The sequence below is a fragment of the Candidozyma haemuli genome (genome assembly GCF_002926055.2).
Source record: "Candidozyma haemuli strain B11899 chromosome Unknown A_2014730914, whole genome shotgun sequence".
NCBI classification, from domain to species: Eukaryota; Fungi; Ascomycota; class Pichiomycetes; order Serinales; family Metschnikowiaceae; genus Candidozyma; species Candidozyma haemuli.
Window position 1 is genome coordinate 1,645,005 of NW_020289906.1, and position 24,950 is coordinate 1,669,954.

General features: G+C 45.0%; 9 protein-coding genes across 9 annotated transcripts; 6 read left to right on the forward strand and 3 right to left on the reverse strand. All coding sequences in view use genetic code 12, as the record gives it.

Annotated features, from left to right (window-relative positions):
• Positions 1-870: 870 nt before the first annotated feature.
• On the forward strand, positions 871-2,867 carry CDC27 (anaphase promoting complex subunit; the record flags this gene model as incomplete). Its single annotated transcript, XM_025484450.1, has 2 exons — positions 871-2,437; positions 2,494-2,867. 2 exons carry the CDS (start codon positions 871-873, stop codon positions 2,865-2,867), a joined length of 1,941 nt encoding a protein of 646 aa, XP_025342665.1.
• A 401-nt stretch (positions 2,868-3,268) lies between these two features.
• On the forward strand, positions 3,269-5,230 carry CXQ85_000716 (uncharacterized protein; the record flags this gene model as incomplete). The annotated part of the gene is made up of 1 exon (XM_025484451.1): positions 3,269-5,230. One exon carries the CDS (start codon positions 3,269-3,271, stop codon positions 5,228-5,230), a length of 1,962 nt encoding a protein of 653 aa, XP_025342666.1.
• Positions 5,231-5,363: 133 nt separating this feature from the next.
• Positions 5,364-6,149, reverse strand: ATP3 (F1F0 ATP synthase subunit gamma; the record flags this gene model as incomplete). Its single annotated transcript, XM_025484452.1, has 1 exon — positions 5,364-6,149. One exon carries the CDS (start codon positions 6,147-6,149, stop codon positions 5,364-5,366), a length of 786 nt encoding a protein of 261 aa, XP_025342667.1.
• A 2,593-nt stretch (positions 6,150-8,742) lies between these two features.
• On the forward strand, positions 8,743-12,078 carry CWH43 (Cwh43p; the record flags this gene model as incomplete). Its single annotated transcript, XM_025484453.1, has 2 exons — positions 8,743-11,636; positions 11,754-12,078. The coding sequence occupies 2 exons, from the start codon at positions 8,743-8,745 to the stop codon at positions 12,076-12,078; spliced, it is 3,219 nt and encodes a 1,072-aa protein (XP_025342668.1).
• Positions 12,079-12,150: 72 nt separating this feature from the next.
• Positions 12,151-15,117, reverse strand: NMA111 (Nma111p; the record flags this gene model as incomplete). The annotated part of the gene is made up of 1 exon (XM_025484454.1): positions 12,151-15,117. The coding sequence occupies one exon, from the start codon at positions 15,115-15,117 to the stop codon at positions 12,151-12,153; it is 2,967 nt and encodes a 988-aa protein (XP_025342669.1).
• Positions 15,118-15,552: 435 nt separating this feature from the next.
• CXQ85_000720 (origin recognition complex subunit 6) lies at positions 15,553-16,707 on the reverse strand (the record flags this gene model as incomplete). Its single annotated transcript, XM_025484455.1, has 1 exon — positions 15,553-16,707. One exon carries the CDS (start codon positions 16,705-16,707, stop codon positions 15,553-15,555), a length of 1,155 nt encoding a protein of 384 aa, XP_025342670.1.
• A 361-nt stretch (positions 16,708-17,068) lies between these two features.
• CXQ85_000721 (uncharacterized protein) lies at positions 17,069-17,533 on the forward strand (the record flags this gene model as incomplete). Its single annotated transcript, XM_025484456.1, has 1 exon — positions 17,069-17,533. The coding sequence occupies one exon, from the start codon at positions 17,069-17,071 to the stop codon at positions 17,531-17,533; it is 465 nt and encodes a 154-aa protein (XP_025342671.1).
• A 1,183-nt stretch (positions 17,534-18,716) lies between these two features.
• On the forward strand, positions 18,717-21,917 carry SET1 (histone methyltransferase; the record flags this gene model as incomplete). The annotated part of the gene is made up of 2 exons (XM_025484457.1): positions 18,717-19,164; positions 19,213-21,917. The coding sequence occupies 2 exons, from the start codon at positions 18,717-18,719 to the stop codon at positions 21,915-21,917; spliced, it is 3,153 nt and encodes a 1,050-aa protein (XP_025342672.1).
• Positions 21,918-22,148: 231 nt separating this feature from the next.
• CXQ85_000723 (mismatch repair ATPase) lies at positions 22,149-24,945 on the forward strand (the record flags this gene model as incomplete). Its single annotated transcript, XM_025484458.1, has 3 exons — positions 22,149-22,163; positions 22,244-24,891; positions 24,936-24,945. 3 exons carry the CDS (start codon positions 22,149-22,151, stop codon positions 24,943-24,945), a joined length of 2,673 nt encoding a protein of 890 aa, XP_025342673.1.
• Between the last annotated feature and the right edge of the window lie 5 nt (positions 24,946-24,950).

A 24,950-nucleotide genomic window follows, 5' to 3' on the forward strand; every position in this document is an offset into this window, starting at 1 on the left:
AACAATTTGAAGGTGAAAATTACGATATTATATAGAGTAAGTGATATTAATACTGAAGTGCCGTTGTATGTTCTTTCAAGGTAGGTTGTCGTAGTGGGAGTTTGCAAACCGGAAGCCTTGGTCCAGAAACCCCACCAGTCTGCTTCAACTCGTTCTTCTTTAGTTTCTACCTTGTTCTCTCTAGCCAGTTTCTTATAGTTACGGTTAGTTCTTATACTTTTTAATTTTTCATACCGTTGGTATTTAGTGTTTCGTGGTTATTGACAAAATGGCTGCGAAAAGTGTAAATGTAAATATTATGGAGACGTGCTGAAAAGTCAACAAAATTAAAATCAATCTAAAAAATCGAAAATCAATTCTTTCCTTTCAAAACTAGTATGAGAAGATAATTTAGGATGAATTCTTCCACCAGTAGGCATTCAGGCCTCTTCTGACTACTTGAGAGGTGGAAGTAGGCTAATACCTTGCACCGCCTTTGACAATACCGTGAATTCCCATCAAAAAGACAACTTTAGAACCAAATATAGCCTTGTTCATACAAAATGCAGCACTTTATAACTAAGGACATGATCAGTCTAACTAATCCTTCTTTTTTGCACCATTAGAATTATTCACTTCTGTATCTCTTCAACAGCACAAGCAAACACACCTGCTAACCCAAATAAAACCTTTTGAAAACAATTTACCTGCCTTCAAAAGCACTTCCGTATCCTCTACAAACATAAATCCTTCAATTCTTCACTTCCCATACTCCATTACCGTACATTCTTGATCTTCTCCTACTCCGCGATCTGGGGAAGCTTCGCGGTCCAAACATCAACTGTAACCATCAACTGAGACGCCAACCCATACAAACCCACCACATCGCACATGGACGACCCAAACGTCACGCAACAGCTTCGGCTGGTTATCGTCCATTCCTTAGATACTTTCAACTATAAGAATGCTGAGTTTGCTGCTGAACACTTGGTGGCTCTCAACCCACAAGACCCAGAGCTGCTCTTCCTTTATGCCTTGGTGCTTTACCGTCAGAGCAAGTATAAACTGGCGTTCAACAGAACTTCATCTGAACTAGCTCATGGCCACTTGGGCTGCTCATACATTTATGCTCGTCTGTGTCTTCATTTGGGTAAATATAAGGAAGGTATCTATACGTTAGTTGGTGTGCTGCCGTTGTATAACGAGACTGCCAATGCTGAAACCAAACCACAAGGTCTGCCGTGGAATCAGCTGCCTGAACCAGAATCCTCGGCGGCGTATTTTGCCCTGCTGAGACAAAGACATGCCTACGAGGCCCATAGACACCTTTATCCTGATCTGTCAGCTGTGTATCACTTGCTAGGGGACTTATACAAAGCAGAGGGAGATACTACAAAGAGCGCATTGAATTATTCTACAGCACTCAAGTATAATGTGTTTGATTTTGAGGCTTTCCAGGAATTGGCCAGACTGGGTGCTGATGTACGCGTGAAGGCCATTTATAAGCCTAACCAGCGTCGCTCACTGCCTCTGCCAGTGCTTGAGCCAAAGAGTACCAATACAAACGATTCTGCAGGTATATCGAACCCATTTGCAACGCCACGCTTGGCCAAAAATGTTGATGTTTCTACTCCCAGAATCCTCAGTGCATCAATACCAGATGCCCCATTACGAAAGCCTCAAAATGACGAATTCACTAAACCTCCAGCACCAATACTGGCGTCATCATTACAACAGGTCCCACAGATACAGGTACCTCCTTCACAAGGGCCCAAGAAACATCACTTCCCGAAGAGACTGTCTTTGGCACCTCCATCAGCTCAGACTCGTCAAGGCCTCAAAAGAACATCCTCTCAAGGCTTCATGACAGAGTCTCGTCTGCCATCACAAAGTGATGTAGATGCTGCAGATATCACACTTCGAAAACTCTTTTCTACATTGGCAAAGGCTTACAAGTGTTTCTGCAAGTATGATTGTTACAAGGCCATTCGTCTTCTTGAATCATTACCCGAAAACATCAAGGATACACCATGGGCGCTTAGCAAGCTTGGCCGCCTCCATTACGAGATTGTCAACTACAAGCAATCGCGTCGCTTTTTCATCAGATTACGACAACTGGATAGAACCAGACTTGAAGATATGGAATATTACTCTACGTTGCTTTGGCATTTACAGAAGAACGTCGAGCTCACATACTTGGCAAATGAAGTTCATGATATTGATTCTCTGCTGCCGATTACCTGGTGTGTCATGGGTAATTTATTCTCTTTGACCAGAGAACCAGACGAAGCCATCAAGTGTTTTGACAAGGCTATCAAGATCGACCCGCAATTCACATACGCCCATACACTTAAGGGCCACGAATACTATTCCAACGATAATTACGAGAAAGCTCTTGATTGTTTCAGATTGAGTCTTCTCATGGATTCTAGACATTATAATGCACTCTACGGCATTGGTATGGTCTACATCAACTTGGGAGAGCTACAAAAAGCGGCTTTCCACTTCAAAAAGCCGTGGCCATCAACCCTATTAATGTGATTTTGATTTGTTGTGTTGGAATGGTATTGGAGAAACTAGGCAAGAAATCATTGGCTTTGAAACAGTACGATTTGGCAAGCAAGCTTCAACCACTCAGCGCCTTGCCCATCTTCAAGAAAGCATCCCTCCTTTTCTCCCTTCAACAATTTGACAAGGCATTGGAGCAGTTTGAACTCGTCAAGGAGCTTGCTCCAAATGAAGCTTCAGTGCACTTCCTTCTTGCACAGCTCTACAATATCCAGAATGATAAGTACCTGGCCATCAGAGAGTTCACGATTGCATTAAACCTCGATCCTAAAGGAAACTACTTGATTCGTGAGGCGATGGAGATGCTCAAGGAAACATAAAGCAAATGCACAGATTATAGATTGTGAAACACTGTAGACCATCATATACGAAGCAAACCGGCAGGGTTCAATACGATTCGCACATCGAAGGCTGCAAAGAAAAGAAGGTTTGGCGCCGTTCTCGGCCAAGTAGACACCAAAGCACATTCACTCGCAAACGTGTTTCAAACCTTAAAAAACACGTTCATACGTTTTCTTCCATAAATGGCCATTTCCCCTTTTCCTCATTCTGCCACACCTCATTGTGGACCTAACTACATGCTTCGCTCAGCATCGACATGCGTCCTGGACTTCATATAATACGCTCACATTGGCCCCATTAACGGTTTAGTGTTTCTTTCACCAACTAGCCTTACTGTTGATTAGGGACAGCTGTTGAACCCTTGCAAGAATCCTCCAAAATGCTTCTCCACTTGGCCCTAATATACCTCTGGGCCTGCTGCACAGCGCTAGATTTGGGTCAGACGAAACACATCTACCGTAAAGGTGAAAGTGTTGATCTTCTTCTAAACAAGATCGAGAGCGACCACACCCAATTACCGTATAGGTACCATGATTTGCCATTTGTATGTCACGATAAGAGCAAAAAAGCCAAGGCACCTTCGTTGGGAGAGGTGTTGAAGGGCGACCGGTTCTGGGAGTCCAACTATCAGCTTCGATTTGGCGAGGATGTGCCCTGTGCCCGTCTCTGTGACATGTCTGCCACTACAAACGCTATGTCGTGGGCTGATTCGCTTATCAGAAAGGGATATGTTGTTCACTGGGTGCTTGACGGGTTGCCAGGTGCAACTACCTTTCAGAGTACTAGCTCCAACTCGAAGTATTATGCCTCCGGCTTCCCTCTTGGTTTTGTTCAGAATGGCGTCTCTTACTACTATAACCATGTTGTGCTCGTGGTGAGGTACCATACCGAGTCAAATGGACAATATTCGATCGTGGGCTTCGAGGTTTACCCGAAGAGTGTCAGCGATGAGACATGTCCTGGATCCTCGAAGGACTATAAGAATTTCGCTATTAATCTCAAGGATGAGGCTGGAAAGCCTAAGGAGGGAAGAACAATCATTCCATACACCTATGCTGTCTACTGGAGAGAAGATATATCCGTATCTCATGAAAACAGATGGGACTTGTATTATGAGAACGACAACTCAACCACTTCCAGAAATATCCATTGGATTTCTTTGGTGAATTCAATTGTACTTGTGTGTCTTGTCTCGCTTATTGTGGCAATTGTCTTGGTTCGGTTCCTCAAGACCGATCTCAAGAATGGTCCAGTGATCCCAACCACTGACCTCAAGGTTGATCTGGATCAAAATCTGTGGAAAGGCTTGTCAGACCTGGCTGTTCAAGGACCCATTGCTGCTCTCTTACTTACCAGCTTGTGTGCTGCTGGTGTGCAAACGCTAGTAGCCATGATTGGAGTGGTGGTGATTTTTGTTTTGAACTCCAAGCTTAGTTTGAGCCTGGGTGCTACTTCCAACGCATTCTTTGAGAATCACCAAAGTTCTGTCTTTTCATTTTCGATCTTTTTCATTTTGGCTTCTGGATATGCCTCTTCATACACGGGTGTTATATTGCACAAACTCTTGGGCAATTACCACCCCAATACCACCTTTTCGTTCGCTACTGTTTGCAAACTAGGAGCTCTCTTTGCCGGGCTTCTTCCATTTACTGCTTTGGCTGCTTCGCTCATCATTAACTTCTTCGTGTGGGCCAAGGAATCCTCGAACGCTTTGCCGTTCGGAACAATTGTGTCACTCATTTTGATGTTCGCTCTCATTCAAATCCCATTGGGAGTTGCCGGTGGATTTCACGGCAATAAATTCAAGTTCCTGAACAAATCCTGTTTCATTAACTCGTATGTTCCACCAGAAAAAGGAGACAAGAAGCAGAGCTCCAAGAAGCAACAATTCCTTGGGCCAGTCATTAACACTTTGGCCTTTGGCCTCATTCCTTTCGGTATTGTCTACGTTGATCTTTTGTTCATTTTCAACTCCGTTTGGCTCGAGAAGACTACATTCTATTATATGTACGGCTTCTTGCTACTCACCACAGTTCTATTACTTATCGTTGTGGCAGAGCTGTCCATAGTGGCCACCTACATTACATTGACTGTATTCAAAAACCCCAATTGGCAATGGCTTTGCTTCCAACTGGGCTCTAGCATTGGGTGGTATATTTACGGATACACCACTTACTACTTCATAAGGTACTTGCAAATGAGTGATATCGTGAGCGTCCTTATTTATTTTGCCTACATGGCATTAGTGTCAGCTGCCATTGGTATCGCTGGCGGAGCTGTGGGAGTTATCACGGCCACTATATTTATCAGGAAGATCTATGGAGCAATCAAAATGGATTGAACATTTAACAATTTATAGACTACAACCAAACAATGCATCAACGTATATTCGTTCGTTTATAAGAAATAATTTCTAGAATTTTTGTTCTCGAAATGGAGGAGTGGGAAAGAAAGTAGTGAATAGATCAAACTGCTTAGTCCAAAGAAGAAGCACCAGTAATGATATCCACCAATTCGTTGGTAATAACAGCCTGTCTGGTTCTGTTGTACAAAATAGAGTAGGAGTTAATCATGTCACCAGCGTTCTTGGAGGCATTGTCCATAGCGTTTCTTCTAGCAGAAATCTCGGAAGCGTAACCCTCAGCCTGAGCGGTCAAAAGAGAGTTAGCCAAAGAGAATTCAGACAAGTCCTCAGTAGTGTTTTCAGATTCCAACTCGTACTTGCTCAAGCCAGGAGCCTTTTCGATAGCGTCGGCGGTGAAAACGGAGAAGGTGGATGGCTCGAAAGAGACACCGGAAACGAACTTGTTGTACAAGATCTCAGTGTTCTCGTACTTGCCCAAGGTGGAGATCTCGTCAACAATGGCGGAAACCTCGTGGAAGTTTGGCTCCTCCTTACCAACGTTGGAGAAAGCCAAAGCCATGTTGTTGGCGTGAGTTCTGGACAACTGGGCCTTAACCTTGTCACCAATGGTGACAATGTCGATGTTACCGTTCAAAGCCTCGACTCTCTTTCTAGCGGCCTTGGCGATTTGGGAGTGGATGGAACCACACAAACCCTTGTCAGAGGAGACAACAATCAACAAGGTCTTGTCCTCCTTGTTAGTCTCTGGTTCAGCGTTGTCAAAGAACTCCTTGTCGGACTCGTGGAAAACTCTAGAGGCCTGCATGGCTCTCTGGGCCTTGTTCAATCTGGTGGAGGCAACAATCTTCATGGTGTTGGTGATCTTTTCAATGTTCTTAATGGACTTGAGACGCATTTCGATATCTCTCAAAGTAGCATAGTTTCTGACTGTTAGTATGACTGAAAATGATAAGGATCCATCGAATTAGACCCATTTCCCCATCAATTGAGTGGACACTGGGGTACTTTTCACAGTGGTACCTCAGAGATGGAAATGACACCTAAAACAGGCTATAGTGGTGCCAAAACGTTCGTTTTTTCACCAATGGCAACGGGAAACATACCTCACCCCAGAACGGGCGACCTGAGAAGCGCCTAAACGGAACATTATGTGGAACTGATACGGATTAGCACGGACAAGTAGAGGAAGGTGTATTGTAGGTGGTTTTTTTTCTGAGGTCGTTCGGCACCCGGACTGGAGCGAGAGACAGTTTTTGATTGGCCGAGGGTGGGTACAACGAGCGAGCGCGGTCTGCCAGAGGAGGTCACGTGGGGAATTCACCAAGGTCGTGGTATTTCAAGGAGGGACTCAGAATTTGGAAGATTTAGAGGTGGAAGTAGGTTTATTGAGGGCGATTGAGTATGGTTCGGGGTTTTCCGAGTGAAAATAGGACAGGTTTTGGTGTTTTGGCGGAGGGTTGGTGTTCCGTAGTATCCATGGTAATGGCTGCGAAACTCGCATTGTATAAGTGTATTAGGAGACAAGTAGTGTTTCCAGGTAGTGGTTGGTAAGGGCAGTTTGGAGGTAGTTTTTATGATTAAGAAGCATTTATTGGCAAAGCGGAACAGTAATTCAATGAAAATGTCGTTAGAAGAGTCAAAGGTCGTTCTTTTGGTGGATGCTTGTTTCCTAGTTGGGAGATTTGCGTAATGGCTGCAAAACAGTGAGTGCAGCAAGAGAGTTACCCATGAAGAACGAAATAAACGATGCTGGTAGCTAAAATAGGTAGCAAGGCGATATAAAGTGTAGATGAACTGATAAGTGGCGCTGGAATCGTCCAGTTAATGTCTACATCGCCTATTGTGAATGTCTTTGTATGAAGCAGTCTACAGTAGTGTACTAAAATGTAAGTTGTAACTCTACATGGGAAAGTTTAACGAATTGTGAATGGATTAATCTAATAAATGCTTCAGTATTGAAACGTGTCTTAGGGTAACTCGATTTAACGAATGCCAAGACTAGGCAGCAACAGTATATGCGGTCCATCAACCTCAACACTTGCAGCCACTGATATGGATGTCCTCCAAAGCCATTAAAGGTAGTTTGTTCAGCTCCTTTGCGACCCCTACCACTTGGCCCCAATCCTTTTTCCTGGCTCACCAGCTCGACCCGCCCAGACCTACAATGTCATTTCCAAATCTTAATTCATGCTATGTTATGCTGTGGGGCAGGTAAATATACAATAGTCACCCGTCGTAAGGACCTCGAGCCGAAAATCGAGCCGCTTACTGCGATGGGTCGTTCTTCTGGTACCCCAAGTAGCCCTGCAAGGGGTAGTTCTCAATCATCTTCATGTACTTCAAAATCAAAGGTCTGCAGTTTCTCTGGGCATCGATGCCGTGGTACTGCTTGCACTGTCTCAAGGCCTCGTGGGTGATTCTGAGCTCCTCGTTTCTGATCCACTGTTCTCTCATCATAGAAGTTCTGGCCTTCTGGACCTCAGCGTAGTTCTCATAATTGATGTCGTCAAACGACGTCAACTGTGGTCTCGTGTGGTTATCGTACGTGGCTGGACATGTTAGTATATTTGGTTTAGCAGGTTGTGTGGTGGTTTTTACATACCCATGGTTGGAGGTGACAGTAAGGTTTACGAAAAGATTGATTTTAACTGGCGGGTGCGTTCCGGTGCGCGCACTACCATAGATGAGACTTCTCCAGTATATGGAGTAGAGGGTATGGTCAGAGGAGGTGGAGAAAATGACATTTTAGTAAATTTAAGATATTGGTAGATTTTAAGAAGTTGAAGCGAGGCATCCCAAAAGGTTTTGTGGGCATGATAATGCGAATAAGGAAGGTACTCTGGAGACTACCAGGTAGTAATCAGTGTTACTTCTGGGATGGGAGTATTTTTTCAAGATTCAAAGATAAGGGACGTTTTATCGGCATCAAGTTTTTATGCCTAAATTAACTAAGAGGGTCCTGGCTTTTGGAAAAATACAACGTTGCAGTTCGTTTCCACTACTTATAGCACTGAATGGCTGCGAAAACACAAATGCGAAAGAGCCCATACTCTCCCACACCAAACACCAGAAAAGACAGAAAAAAGTGAATGAAACTGACCGGTGCGCCGATTATTCAACATAAAAGTACTTATTTGTTCGAAAACACTTCATGTCTTTCAGGCCACCAACCAGCGCCGACTCGGACTCAGCAGCCTTACCCATACTTAAGTCACACTCCCCAGTAATGAGAACACAGATATTCTAAGACTGTTAATAGAGATCTCTCAAGCAAATAATTCACATACTTAGACCTTTCCAACCTCTTTATCCTCATAAATCAACCAGCAATACCTCATCCCACTTAACCAGTTCCAGTCAGTGGCTGCGAAAAAAGTGCTGTCAAAAGCCAAGGAAATCACCAGACAAGAGACCCGTGCACCACGCTAGTTCCATAACCCCAGAGTCCACCTACTCCATCACCAGTCTCCAACCAGTGCCTAACGAGTATGGGAAGCGAAATAGCTAAAAACGCTGGGGACGTTTCCAAAACCCCTGAAACTCCATACCTTAGGCTCAATGCTAAGTGGGTCGCCGTGGCCCATGGTGTTTTCGCCATGACGGCTTTTCTTGGTGCTCTAGTTGTTGGCTGTTATCTCCACTATGAAAAAATCGTCCAGAATGCTAGTTATGGGTACCCAGACGAGTGGTTTCCTTCTGTGTCGGCTACGATCGGTGACAGGTACCCAGAAAGATCTGTTTTCCAGGTTTTCATTGCGGTTACTTCTGGACCTCGGTTCTTACTTATCTTCGCTAACTTCTTTGTCTTGTATAACGAGGGACATAAGAAAGCTTGGACGATGTTGATTTCGGGCCTTATTAGAACTTTTACATGTGGTGGCTGGGTTTATATTACTTCTACTGATGATCACGATGCCCACGATGTGTTTATGATCAGTTACATTGTTCTTACTATTCCATGGACTATTTGCATGTCTTCGTTATCTCCTAAGGGATCTTTAGCCAAAAAGGGTCGTATTCTTACTGCCTTGTCGTTCTTTGGCCAGCTTGTGCCTTTGGTGTACTTCTTTATCCAGCATAAGGTCCATGTCGTTGCTGGTGCTTACTCCTACTACGCATACATTGAATGGTCCTTGATCTTCCTTGACGTCGCTTTCGACACTTGGTCTTACCTTGATTTCTCCAACATTGAACTTAGAGTTTACGGAACGTCTGTCGAGTTTGCTACTCCTGACCTCGTGAAGGACACCAAGGAGAAGATCACCCAGGAAGATACTGAGATCAGCTGCACTTCTTTCCTTATCAACACTATCAACTCCTTCACTTTGATGACTGGTATTACTGGTATGTTCGCATGTGTTTGGTACTTCCCATTGTGGCACATGGGTGTTTCTGGTTACGAAGCTGTCATTATCGTCATGTTTGTTGCTCCACCTCTCGTGCTTCCAATTCGTCGTCTCCTTTCAGCCTACCCATTCATTCCTCGTGTTTTGGCTGTTGCTGCTACAATCGGTGCCTGGAAGGTTCCTGACCCTGCCAACCGTCTTATGACCATCAGTGCTGGTGTTGGGTTCTCGACCATCGGTTTGACTGCTGATTTATTCAACTTGCAGAACAACCCTAAGAGATACTCCTCCTACTTTGTTTCCTTGTTGTTGGGTGTCTTGACTTCCTCAGCTGTGAAGTACCTTTGGTCTTCTAACAACCCAGCATGGCCAATCATGCATAAGGAGAACGGTGGCTACAACGAGATTTTCTTTTTCATCACTATCGTCGCTGCTTTGTTCACCCGTGCTCCAAGAACCTTGCCTGAAGCTGAATCCTTGAAGCTTCAAGGTGGTTCTTTCTTGCTTGCTGCTTTGGGTTTGGCTGGATACTTCTTTTCGCTTACCCTTTTCTTGTCAGACTCCTCCATCTTCGTCATCTGGTCGTGGACTGGCTTCCCTGTCAAGGGACCTACTCCAGTCATTGGTGGATTGATTCACTTTGCTGCTGCATTCGCTGGTGTGGTTGCTTCTATCAAGATTCACCCTAACTTTTTCACGCAGCCAATTTACCCACTCGTTGGAGCTGTTGGAGCTGGCGCTGTCCTTCTGATCTTCCCTGATTGGATTGGATTTGCTGGTGCAACTGTCTACACTTTCTTCATTGCTACCATCACTCCAGCTATCGCTCAGTCTGTGGTCGGATACTGTCCAATTAAGTTATTGACAGTGGCATTCTTCGTTCACATCTGTCTTTGCTTGGCTTCTGTTTGGATCGTCGCTTACGCTTTCGTTCCAGGTGGACCATTATTGAGAGAGCGCACTGACTTGATGGTTGGTTTCACCGTTGGAAGTGTTGTTCTTGGTGTTGCCAACTACATTCTTCGTAAGTCTGCTTCGAAGATTACACGTATTGAAGTCATTGGCTCCAAGCTTTTGCGCCAGGCCTTGTTTGTTATCACTGTCTTGGTTGCCATTACTTCAACTGGTTTCACTGCCAGATACCAGTCTAACGCTCCTAAGCCATACAATTCTGAAACTAGATCCTTCACTGCCGGTATTTGGTGTGTTCACTTTGGCTTGGACAACGACCTTTGGGCCAGTGAGATCCGTATGAGCAATTTGCTCAGAGAGGCTGAGGTTGACATCATTGGTTTGTTGGAGACGGACACTGAACGTCTTATTGGCGGTAACAGAGACTTTGCCCAAAGAATGGGTGAGGAATTGGGCATGTATGTCGACTACGGTCCAGGTCCCAACAAGCACACTTGGGGAGCTGCTTTGCTCTCCAAATTCCCAATCTTGCACTCTGAACACCACTTGTTGCCTTCGCCAGTTGGTGAATTGGCCCCAGCTATCAAGGCTACATTAGACATTTACGGCGAGCACATTGACGTTGTTGTCTTCCACTCTGGACAAGAAGAAGACCCCGAGGACCGTCGTTTGCAGAGTTTGTACCTCCAGGACGTCATGGCCGAATCTACAAATCCATTGGTTCTCCTCAGTTACTTGGTGACCAAGCCATTGGAGGGTAACTACTATACCTACTCCAGTGAGAAGTCTAGAATGTACGACATTGACTCCACTGACTGGGACAGATGGTGCGAGTACATCATGTTCCGTGAGCTCAAGAAGGTTGCCTACGCTAGAATTTCCAGATCCACCATCACCGACACCGAGCTTCAAATTGCCAAGTTCAAGTTCCTCAACAACGAACAGAAGCAACTCGGAACCGATTTCCTCTATGGAAACCACTTCATCCACGAGGATCAGGTGCACCCTAACCTCAGAATGCCATCTTTGTTCAGAGGTGATGGTGTTAGAGGACACAGATACCATGTGTTTGACGAACCACGCTACTTCGCCGAAAGCGGTGACCAAGTCAGATTCTTCGAAGAGTAAAATACGTTTACATTAACCTAATTAGAGATTATCATGTCTTACGAGATTCCATTTCTTCAGTACCCTCCCAGTAGATGGTAGTGTGTGAACCGCGCACACTAAGTAGTTGCAAGATTTTCTATAGATCTACTTATCACCAACACCGTACTTGGTACAGAACAGGCTCTAATGAACTTTTTGAACTCAGCAAAGAGCCTTATATTCGGCCAAAGGCCGGTGCTCAACACCTTGATCCAAACCAGAACGAAAATGAAGTCCCACAAGTCTGCAGCCAAGAGATTCATCAAAACCGCCAACGGCTACAAGAGAAAGTGTGATGGCAGAAAGCATGGTAACGGTGGATTCACTCCTCTGAGTTATAGCCATTTGGATAAGTGGCAGATGGTGCCAAAGAAGGGCGGCCACTTGAAGAAACTACAGAAGTACCTTGAAGTGTAAGGGTACATTGAAAAACTACATTACACTATACAATCGGCATGTAAATAGCAAATGCAAAGGGATTCTATTGATCTATTTGGTTTTATGTTCGACCTCCTTCCACTCGCCTGTTTGGACGTCTTTTCTGATTTCTTGTGTAGGGAAGTAGTGGTAGTTGGTCTTGATGGAGACCGCACCAGGGACATGGTCAAACGAGACAAGACGCAACTTGACGTAGGTATTGTCTGGGATGGCAGTGACGTGCTGGATGAAAGACTCCAAGTCGGTGGTTTCTTGGTCGTTGACATGCGTGATGAACACACTCGTCAGGATGCCATACTGTGCCATAGGTCCACCAGCATGCTTCCTAGCGACGTAGATCTTGGAAGGAATGGTCTCCATGAGCTGGCGAACAGCGTGATGGGGTTCTTGGATGACGGCTCCGCACCAGAAGAACACTCTGGTGGTGTTGATGGCTGATGTGTCGACAGTAGGAGCAGTTATGTCCAACACCTTTTTCTGACGCACAACCTTGAAATTGAGAAATTCATTGGTGTACATGTCACTGAGGTCTCTAGCACTCTTAACGAGTTTGTCGTTGACTGTAAGAATGATGTCAGATGTCTCGAGAGGACATGGACGGCTGTCGTCAGAAGGAGCACTCACTCTGTAGACAGACAAGAACTTGACTTCGTCTTCACACTCCTCTTCGAAACGAGTGATCCATTCTTGTGGAACACCACGAGTACGGCCCAGGAAGACCGTGAGAGGCGTAAGCTCAGCATCCAAGATACGCAAGCTTTGAGGAATCTTGTTGTTTTTCAACCCCTCAAGAATTGGAGCCACATCAGAGACATCCAATGCCATACGGAACATGACATCAGACATGCCTTCGGTTTGTTCACCCAAGTAGGTCAACCAGAATGCACGGAGAGTACCATTGTCGTCAATAAGAGCACCGGTATCGCACTCTTGAGCGATCTTGCTATCAAGCAAAATACACTCAAGGTTAGTTCCTCTGTAACGAGGACTGTTGGCGTTAGCACAAATGTTGAGCGATGAGATGGAGCTGACAGTGACATCATCAGTTACCATACGGAAATGGTAGTTGTAGCCAACGAACAAGGACTTGTCACCTCTCTTAAGTGGAGTGTTTGAGAACTTAGGCGTTTTGACGTCAGCAAGAACCTTTGAAGCATCGTACTTCACCAAGGCATAATTGAGGTTTGGATGCAAGAAAACCACCTTACCTGGAACATCAACAGATTCAGCAAAGATAAGGTAGACGTCAAGTACATCATTGGGGACAAACTTTCTAGACACCAAAACATAACCATTCTCGGCATCCACAACCACACCATAACCAGCGTCCTTTCTCAAGGAAGTACCATCGATAGAAATAGGGGAAATGGTTCTTAACTGAACAAAAGACCTAGTCATCTGAGCACATCCTTGTCTTCTGTCATCAGAAAACGGAATATCAACGAACTTGGCATTCTGTGGCTCAATTTCTTGAGGCGGGAGAGGCTCCTTCTGCAATGATTGGAAATCCCAGAGACCAGTCTTGTCGTTTCTGGTGGCCAATCTGAAATCAGTTTGCCAATGTCTTTCAACATAGACGACATGAACGTTCTTAGTATGCAAATCAGACATGTGACGGTAAGCGATAGTGACCTTCTGGCGATCAGGAATCTCCTTCATAACCTTTATGAAAGTGTCCAAGTCAGGCGTTGGTCTTTCGTCAATCTTGTCCAAAATCCAACCAGTCTTTTCACTAGGAGAAACATCAAAAGTACCAGAAGCGTCACTGATGAATACACCCTTCACAGGAATGCAGTAGCACCTGGCCATCTGGTACGAGAGATCATTGAAAGATGCACCAGCAACCTCGACATATCTGCTTGGGGTAATCTTATGCAAATCACCAATCTTGATGTTCTGCTTGAACTCGTTTCCGCCTCTCTGGTAGACAAATTCAAGCTCCTTGTCAACATTGGCATCCAAGATCTCGTCGACCTTGATGAAACTGTCAATGAACTCGCCATTGATGGAAATAAGCGTGTCACCCTCCTTGATAATGTTATCAGCTGGTCCCTCAGGGAGAACAATCTCAGCAACCAAGAGACCCAGCTTGTCTGGGAAACGCTCTCTAGCCTGAGCCTCAGCGTCTGGGGTCAAACCCAATCTGCGACACTCTTCAAAAGGACGCAAAACCCATTCAACCTGGATGTCACCTCTGGTAATTGTCTGATCTTGCTGAATACATTGCAATGCACGCAATGGACGGTAAACTGGAAGGAAGAAATCCGTAGAAGCTTCAGTGGAACCACCTGCCTGCAACGCCACAGCTTGGCCATTTTCGTTCACCACAGGAGAACCAGAAGATCCACCCGATGCAGAAGCAGCAGCTTGTATATATTCTGTGTTGAAGTCATTGTATGTCAAGGCACCGTAGTAAGGAGCGTTTCTGTCCAAACGGGAGATGAATCCGGCCAAGATAGACAACTTTTCACCAGCATCGTTACCGACAACTCTGATTTCAGTACCAACCTTTGCCAAGTCTGGTCTAAGCTCCAATTCATGGATTTTCATGTGCATAACCGCCTTTGGATCAAACTGCAAGAAGCCAAAGTCGTGGATGGGATCTCTATAGAGTGGTCTGACCACAGCTTCTTCATGGTTGTCAAAAACAGCATAACCAGAGAATGGACCAGGTCCCACAACGTGACGGTTGGTAAGAATGATGCCCCTTGTGGAATCAACAACAAAACCTGTGGCTTCACTCGTGAGACAGAGCTCAGTGTCGAAGTTTGTAATGTTAGTGAAATGGATCGAAACCACAGACTTGATGACTTCTGTGATTGTACCCTGCCATTGGTTATTGTTAAGCGAACCAGCTGCACCCATAGCAGCAGCGTGGGCCGTGTATGCGTCCTCTATGCTTTCGTCAGAGTAAGACTCTGATTCCAGCTCCATTTCTGAGGTATCTCTTGGGTCTCTTGCGAGACGCTTTGGTGATTGAACCACGCCATTAGAAGCCAGCCTTTTTATAGGAGCCATTATTTTGCAAGTGGGAAATGGATCGAAAAAAATGGAATAATATGGAACCGGTAGTTCTGAAAAGAGGTGTTGGTAATGGTTGACGGTACTGCAGAGATAGTGTGATGGGAGGCAGCATCTCGAACTGAGGAAGTGCTTTTTTCAGACGCAGCTGCGACACACCCGTGCACCGCATAGTTAGCGCCGGTCCAAAGTTGCAACCGTAGTGGTGACGGGTATAATGCAAAAGAACAAGACGCCGGGCATATTCTTGTATCTTGTGACATGTGGCGTAATGAGACCGAGATGATTGGTCAGAATGTGCTGATGGATGGTAAGTTAACAAGATTTCAAGCATATTGTAAATGGCTGCAAATTATCATAACCTAATAAGGTGAGGCTGTGTGCCATTGTAGGGATGAGTTTTGCTTCTCAAATATCCATATTTTTGCCAAATTATTTCTCGAGTTGCTCTAGAACTCTACTGGTCCAACGGTTGTAGTACTCAACCTGTGAAGGCTTGTCAAACATCACTGAAGGGTTTATCATCGATCCAAACAGCTCAAGAAGCTCGTAGCCTTTTCCTAGCTTTCCTTCCACCTCACGGGCCTTCGAGTTATCTTCGGATGACCAGTTATTGTGCACATACTTCAACTCCAAATCCACAATCCAAGGTTCAGATTTGACAGACTCTTCGATAATGTTGATCCACATAATCATATTCATCTTCATAAGTCCTCCCTTTTGGTACTGGAAAAGCTGATCCTGAAGCTCCGTCTTCTTTCCAATAGTCCTTTCCAAAAGTTTACTGTTGATTCTTATGTATGCAGCGTGAACAAGCCCACACGCTAGAAGCCATTCGTTCTTCTTTAAAAATTTGTGTCTTTGGGCCATAAAACTCTCCACAAGCTGAGGAGTAACTTGGGCAGGAATGTAAAAGTTGTTTGCAAAAGATACAATATCTGCAACAGTAAGCTGGCGAATGTAACGCGGTGTTCCTGGAGAAGCAGCTGCAGATTTCTGCGTTTTTGGAGTTCTAGGAGTCTTTGGCAGTTTCGGGGTTCCACTAGCCTCTTCGAGTTTACGTTTCGTAGGAGTATTAAATGGAGATTCTTCGTTTGAAAGCTTTTTGCTCGGGTTAAATGGAGACTCCATCTCAAAAGCATTATTACCCTTCGGAGACTTATCTTCCTTCAACGACTGCAATTTCTTCAAAGGACTAGAAATTTTAGGTACACTGTTCTTCTTAGATGGCAGCGGCAGCATTGCCGGACTCATGACACGTTTCTTCGTAGGTGTACTGCTAGGAGAACGTGTTGCAGCTACCACCTTATCCTCTATATCGTCCAATAGCTTTTCCAACAACTTTGGCTGTACGGGAATCCTCTGAGGCAGAGGCTCAGGAAGTGAAAACCTCTGCTGACAACGCAAAGCGCCAAGGTAAGCACATAAATGGTACCGTGCTACATCTGCCCTATATGGAAGTGAGGGAATCTTCTGTATACTTAGACTGTAGAGGGAGTCGACATATGAAACCAATTGGGAAGGAAAGGGCCCTGAATGGGTAGGTAGTACATCTTTAAGGCACTGAGTGATCTGTGGATTGCTCATGGGAAGAAGGAATGGAGACTGAGTGGGAATGAGTAGATGTAGATCTAAGCGCCCTTACTTAGTAGTAGTAAGGAAGTTGTTGATGTGTACTGCAGGTAAGACCACCATCCCAGGCCCTAAATGATGAACACTTCCATTCCAGGAGCATCAAGCGATGTAGTCTTCTGATACTATTTGCTTAGTTATTGGTCTTTACTTGAATTTTCGTTTCTTGGGGGATTCCTGGTATGTGGTGGGCCCACGGCGGAGGGACATCTTATGAGTCGCACACGACGCGCGCTAGCCAACCAGAGTAAAAGAAAAGTAAAAGTATTATAGCTTTATCTTACAACACCTTCTACAACCCCCACACATACCAAGAATGTTGTCAAGAGGTTTCGCCAGGACGCAGATCCGTCAGTTCTCGCGTACTGTGCACAGTTTGCAAAAACCAGTTCTTCTGGACGCTTCCACTGTGAAGCCTAATGAGATTGTCTCTGGAGCACCAGAGGAATTGACCACATCCAGAACCGTTAGAATCTTTAAAGAGGCCAAGCCAGCCACACAGTCCGGACGTCACAACGGAAAGTTCTGGAAGTTGGACTGGGACGTTTTGGGTAAAGAAAACAGATGGGAGAACGACTTGATCGGTTACCAGTCCAGTGGTGACTACATGCAAGGCACCATCATGAAGTTTGACACTAAGGAGGCTGCTATTAGATTTGCCGAGGGCCAGGGCTGGTCATACTATGTCAAGGAGCCAAAGGAGAGACATTTCCGTAAGAAGGAGTACGCCATGAACTTCTTCCACTCTCCTGGACCTTTGAAGCACATCAGAACGAAGTGATGTGATGCATCTGTACTATAATCGCATATTATTTGAAGAAGAGGGAGCGTTGGGCTATGATGCTCGTGTAGAGATTGGGTGTAGGTACGGTGATGAGGAGGGCAGAGATGATATGAGGAGGAAAGTGGCAGCCAGAACAGCAATGAAAGGTGAGGTGAAGAGGCGTTCAAAAGGCAGAAAGATGGGAGTGAAACGATTGCAACGAAAGCTGATTGATGCATCCGGCATTCTTTGATGAGTTTGGCTAACGTTGATGGCTTTGGTGATGGAGGTCTTTGAGGGAAGAGCTAGATGAAAGATTGGGTCCATGAATGCAAAGGAAGTTGTTTGAGGACTTACAGAGACTTGATTCGTTTTGAAGGCTTCCTAGTCTTCAAAGAAGGTGAATGGTTGGTTTATCTATCAGTAAGGGCTGATCGACTTGTCGTGTGACCACATTGCGTCTGTCAACCCACAGTCTTGATTTTCAAAACCTGAAAGTCTGAAATGGAAAAAGCCTGTCAAAACCAAAATAAACCCCTTCTCTTCTATTTCGAAGAAACTTGAGTACCTATTAAACCTGTTTCTGTCTTCCTAGCTCACCTTAAAAGCATGAACTAAGCACTTCCACCGTTCACTACCTCCCTGAATCCCACCAAATCACCAAAGCCAACCAAACCCCACCATCCACTTTCACCACCTCTACCACCTCTTCCACCCCAAAATCCACGTCTTTCACGTCTTTATGGTCTGTTCACGGTTCTGGCGTGGCTGCGAAAAGCCGCTCCATAGTTAAGCGAAAACCTATCAAGTCCCCAGTCATTTCACCACCCACACATCGAAAAACAATAAAAAGTATACCACTGAAACCACAAACTGTCCAGTATTCGTCCCCTCTTTTTTCTCCCATTTACCTCTTCAAACCATCGTTTTTGCTGGACCTTCTGGAAAACCGGTAGCCCCAGACCAGTCTCCTATATACACTCCACTCACTACTACGCGCAAGATGTGCATACTTCTTCAACAGTAAACTACACAAGATAGACTGGTATACCACCACACTTGGCCTGGCAGATATCATAGGGCTGTTTATAACTGGGTTCCACGTGTTTCTTTAACTGGACACTTGTGATTAGCATACAAGAGAGCAGCAGAAACCTGTACATCTCTTCCCCCTAAGTCTCGGAACCTCCCATACACATATATGTCTTTCAACCGCCAGAGACATAGACACCGGTACGGCTCCTCAGGCGGATCATCGAGCCTCGGTGGGCCTTCAGGCGGCAAGTATCCTCTGCTGAGGCTGCCGCATTACGATCGTAATCGAAAACCACGGGCTTCTGGGTACCTGGACTCGAGGAATGATTCCTTGAGAAAACCAGTCTCCGATGGGAATCCTACTCCAGATCTGTCTGTGCAAACGCTGCCTACGGAGAGTCGTTATAGAAACGGGTATTCGTCGAAAAGTCATAAATACGCAAACGGTAACAGCCATTCTGGCTCCAGACTGTCTTATACTAACGATGATGGCTCTGCGGTGTCTACACCTCCCCATAGCGCTTCGGACCCGACTTCGAGGCATGAAAAATTCAAGCTTTCGGGCACTAATACAGCCACGGGCGAAAACCCGGTGGATTCCAAGTTTGAGCAGTGTCTCCATCACATATCCCACCTAAACCTGCGACCCTTCCTGACCCCAGTCGATATCCTGAAAAACTACCGTGTAACATATGATCCAGAACTAGACCTGGCACTTCCGAAAGCCGAAAGAAAGCATAATACCAAAAAATTCCGTTTCCAGACCGAGCACCACGATAGTCTGCCTTCTGACCCTCGTGTGAAGATGGGTGTCCACAACTACTTCTCCAAACCCAACAAAGCATCCAAGAAATTGCAATTCAAGCATCTACCCCAGCCCAGGTTTATATACGACAAGGACTCTTTGGGCCTGCCTCCACTTACCGAGTTGATAGTATGGGATCTTCCGAACTCCACTACAGAAGTGTACTTTGTCAACTTCTTCGAGTCTTTAGGAGATAAGATCAAGGATGTGAAGTTCTTGAACGATTCTGCCAATGCTGTTCCACTCGGTGTTGCTACTTTCTCCTTTCAAGGCAGCGCAGAGAAGTCTTCTCGCACAGCCAAAGCACTTATAAAGCGCGTCAGACTCGAGGCTCCCAAACTAGATGGTGAAGAATTGAAGATTGGACTCAATGACAGCGAGGGCCGTCTTCTAGATACGAAGATCAAAGTCGCCAAGGGCAGACTTCAAGTCGAAAGACTCAAACGTGAGAAAGCAGAGAAGAAGCTTCTGGAGATCAAAAGAAAGAAAGAAGCAAGGGAAGCAAAGAAAGAGCAGGCTGCTGGAAACGCACCTGATACAGATAAGTCAAAGTCACCATACGAGGGACAGCTTCCTAGCAACAATACCACCACAAAGTCCAAGGTTCACAGAAACAGGCTCATTGAAGGGTGTGAAATCCCTGACGAACTCATAAAGTACGTCAAAGACAGACCATTCGTTTTTATTGCAGATGAGTTTGTTCCGGTGAACAAGATCTCGTCACAGGACGTGAAGAAGGTCTTGATGAAGTACGACTGGACAAGAGTGCTAGTCGACAAGAAAGGCTACTACGTTGTTTTCAACTCGCTCAAGGAGTGCTACCGCTGTTATAAGTACGAGGACGGACTACGGTTTTTCGAATACCGTATGTTCATGGAAATGTGCGTTCCAAAAGATTTCGATCCCGAGAAGATTGCATCCAGAGTGGCTCAAAGCCATAGCACTGGTCACGATATCGTTGACGAAGCTACCAACATGCTTATTAAAGAATTCCAAACTTTCTTGAGTAAGGATATTAGAGAGAGAGTTATTGCTCCTACCGTGCTAGACCTACTTTCACCAACAAACTACCCTGAGCTCATGGCCGATTTGAAGAAGAAGAAGGAAGAAGAGGAGGCATTGGCCAACAAAAAGAAGCAAGAAGAGGAAGCCAAACCTGCTGGCTCTTACTCGTTCTTACAGGATAGGCGTAAGGATACCAAGAAGGGCGACCCTAATAATGATCGTGTCTTGATGCTTCCCAGCTTTACCAAGAAGCTTGGTGCTTCTCCTAAGGGTAAGACCAAGAAGATGAAGAGTATGCTTCCAATGCAGCACGCTTTGAACTATGCTGATCAAGATTCTGACGCGTCAGATGAAGAAGAGTCGAGCCGGTCTGTGACTCCTGCCCCATCCATGAAGAGAGAGTTGTCTCTGACAATCACCTCACAAGAAGAAGAGGCGCCATCGAAGAGACAAAAGTCTTCTAAGCTTCGTGAGACTTTCATGTACGACGAGACTTCCGAAGAAGAGGAGGAAACTGCCGAACCCGCTGATGAGATGGAAGTTGAGGAGGAGAAACCAGAAGAAGAGGCTGCACCAATCGACGAACTCTATGCTCCTACAGAAACCACCGCTCCCGTTCCCGTTCTTGAAGAAGTCGAACAACAAGCTGGCAGTCTATTTGACTTACACAGATTGGAGAATGTTGTTAGGGACGACGAGGATATGGAGTTGGCGCGTAAAGTACTTGCCAATGTCGAACCTGCCAAGGTCAAGCATCCTGAGTACTGGGCTTGGAAGCAGAAGGAGCTGTCGAAAGCCATCATTTCTGAAGAAGAGTCTATTGGAGTTCTTAGTGACCGTTTGGAATGCTCTACAGGCTCCTTTAAGAGCGAAGGGTACAGAAAGATTGCAGATGCTGATAAGATTGAGTACTTGCCATACAGAAGGAAGATCCATAAGCCTCTCAAGACCGTTCAGCATGACGAGGAAGAGCACGCTTCTGGTGGAGCTGCCAATAGTGGTGTTCAAAGCTCTCGTGTGAACCGTGCCAACAACAGAAGATTTGCAGCCGATATCAGTGCCCAGAAACAGATTTTGAGTACCGAGTCAGATATTCTCAACTTGAACGCTTTGAACAAGCGTAAGAAGCCTGTTTCGTTCGCCAGATCTGCCATTCACAACTGGGGTCTTTTCGCTCTTGAGCCTATTGCAGCCAAGGAAATGATCATTGAGTATGTTGGAGAGAGTATCAGACAGCAGGTTGCCGAGCACAGAGAAAAAAGTTACCTCAGAACAGGTATTGGTTCATCCTATCTTTTCAGAATCGATGAAAATGTTGTCATTGACGCTACCAAAAAAGGTGGTATTGCAAGATTCATCAACCACTGCTGTAACCCCAGCTGCACAGCTAAAATCATCAAGGTTGACGGTAAAAAGAGAATCGTCATCTATGCATTGCGTGATATTGACGCAAACGAAGAGCTCACGTACGATTACAAGTTCGAACGTGAAACCAACGACGCAGAAAGAATCCGCTGTTTGTGTGGTGCTCCAGGATGTAAGGGCTACTTGAACTAAGTTTTGCACCCATTCTTAATGTATATAGAAGAGCGCACAAGACGCGATGTGGATAGTGGTGCAGACAAGAGACATCAGAGGTGGAAATTTAGTTAAGCGAGATCGACTGATAGTCCTTACCCAGAGTGATATATCCTCCCGTTAATATATTAATAGTGATCTATATGATATAAGATATTGGTATCGACGCGTTTTAATTATAGTTTTCTGCAAGTTCCATGTACCGACCCAATGTTCTACGATCCTGTTTGAGCTCTTTCTGGAAGCGATCCAGAGACCTACAACGACCAATATGGGGAAGTTCCTATCCTAAGCATATAATTAAGACTGGAATTGTACCTTTAAGTCGAACTTACGCTTCAAAGGCCTCCAAAAAAGACACTGCCACGAAACCAAGGCCTCCGCCAGAAGACTGGGATAGAGGTGGACAGACCAAGGACGTGGCTCTTACACCGCTACTTCTGTCAATGAGACGCCTTATGGATGCTAATAAAGGATGCGTTTGCCTTATACAAGTGGGCAGTTTCTATGAGCTTTACTTTGAGCAAGCGACGCTTGTGGCGCCCAAATTGGGAATAAAAGTGGCAGTGAAACGAACAAACAATCATAGTGTGCCTATGGCTGGATTCCCAGTGGCACATTTACGTAAATTCGTGAAGATGCTAGTGCACGATTTGCAAGTTAACGTTGCTGTGATTGACCAATACGAGTCAAGCACAGAATCCATTATGCATAGAAAAGTCTCCAGAATCGTGTCCCCAGGAACATTGGTTGACGAGAGTTTCATTAATTTTTCAAAGAACAATTATTTGGTTGCTATTTATATTCCTCCACAGGCGTCACAAGGGCCCAATCCTGATATACCCGTGGGCATTCTGTGGATAGATATATCAGTGGGAGAGTTCCATGTGCAAGAGACAACCATGGCTGATTTGGCATCAGATCTTAATAGAATCAGTCCAAGTGAAGTTATCTTGCTGAAAGAATGGCAGGACCAGGATGAGCTGTTGGATTGGATTTCTGAAATGGCTAATTTACGAAAGTACTTTGTGCGTTACCATAAAACAACGTACCGTGACTATAAGGTTCAATTGAAATCCAGTCTTCAGACTACCAGAAAAAAGCTTGAAGATTTCACGGTCCGCGAGGAAGCTGCTATGAATATGGTGCTTTCCTACGTAAATGTTAACCTACCTGATAGACCACTACTGCTTGATGTTCCCGACCAATACTATAGCAGCAAATATTTGCATATGGATTCCAGAACAAGAGATGCGTTGGAGCTTACTGAACGTCTGAGCAGTGGCCTGAACTCTGCTGTTGGCTCTCTTCTCAATACTATCAAGGAAACAGTGACTCCATCAGGCACGAGACTCTTGACTCAGTGGATAAAGCTGCCTATTTTGGACATTGAGGAGCTCAAAACACGCCAGCGGTTTGTTCAACTCTTTCATGATGCCAATCCTTTTTGCATGAGACTTAGACATCAGCTTACCAGGCTTGGAGACCCCGTAAGGTCCCTTCAAAAGCTAGCACTTAAAGCAGGACCACCTGTATCGCATCTTCTAGCAATTGGCGAGGGCCTTGGAGAGCTACAAAAGCTTAAAACGCTACTCGAAGAGTTCAGGCAAGAAAATGAAGATGAGAAACTTCTGAAATTTATTGAAGACTTTGATGTACCTATTGGAATTGCTAATGAAATTCTTGACACTCTCTATACTGATCCCGTGTTAGTAAATGCCAGAGAGCTTGTTGAAGAAGGAGATTCAGGTCTGTTGAGCGATCTGTTGGGCTCGTCTCAAACCGCTATTAGCGACTATAAAAACGAAGACAGCACCAAAGAAGGTGAACCCATCTTTGTGTTTAACGTTAAAAGAGACCATGATCCAGATTTAAGCAAACTTCATAACGAGCTAGAAGAGATACAAAGAAAAGAAATTGAGATGTTACAGAGTGTCAGGGAAAATGTGGCCACAGTTGATCCCAGAGCGACTGTTATAAAGAAGGATCAAGTTGGAAGATACTTTGACGTGATACACATCTCTTGTCGTCAGAAAATGTCTGGCGAAATAGCAAAACATCTTGATGAAAACGGGGAAATCAGGGAGAAGAAAAAGACTACATTAATCTACAAGCCATTTAAATGGACTAGGCTTCAGGAGCAGCGCAGCAGCATAGTTCACAAGATCGAGGAAATGGAGAAGATAATCATTGAAAACCTCAAAAAAGCTATCCTCGAACAAACCTTGCAGATCAGAAAAGTCAGCAAAATGGCAGACTTCATAGACATTACTTCATCTTTTGCGATTCTTGCCAGAGAGAATAACCTTGTTTGTCCCAAGTTTGTGAAATCAAACTACTTGAATGTTGTTCAAGGAAGGCATCCTGTGGTTGAATCTGGCCTCAAGACGAACGGTGAGATGTTCACTCCAAACGATACGAAGCTCGGACCAGACGGAAACCTTTGGATCATCTCTGGGCCCAATATGGGAGGAAAAAGTACGTTTCTTCGTCAAAACGCTTTAATAGTGATAATGGCACAGATTGGTTCTTTTGTGCCCGCATCAAAAGCTAATATCGGCATTGTGGATCGAATCTTTACTAGAATTGGAGCATCAGACGATATCTTCAGCGATTTGAGTACATTCATGGTGGAGATGATCGAAACCAGCAACATCTTAAGTAACGCTACTTCCAAATCTTTGGCTATAGTTGACGAAATTGGAAGAGGAACAAGTGGAAGAGAAGGGTTGGCAATTTCGTATGCTGCACTTGTCAGCTTGCTTCAAAAGAACAAATGCCGTACTCTTTTTGCTACACACTTTGGAACTGAGCTCAAGAAGTTATTAGATGCTGATGAGATTTCTCAGGCCAATGTACGTTTCTATCGTACTAAAGTCCACAAGGCAGATGGAGCCGAGAACATCAGCTTTGATCATACGCTAGAGCCTGGTATAAGTGAACGATCCTACGCGTTTGAAGTTGCTAAACTTGCTGGATTTCCCGATTATTCATTAGATCATGCTAAACGAG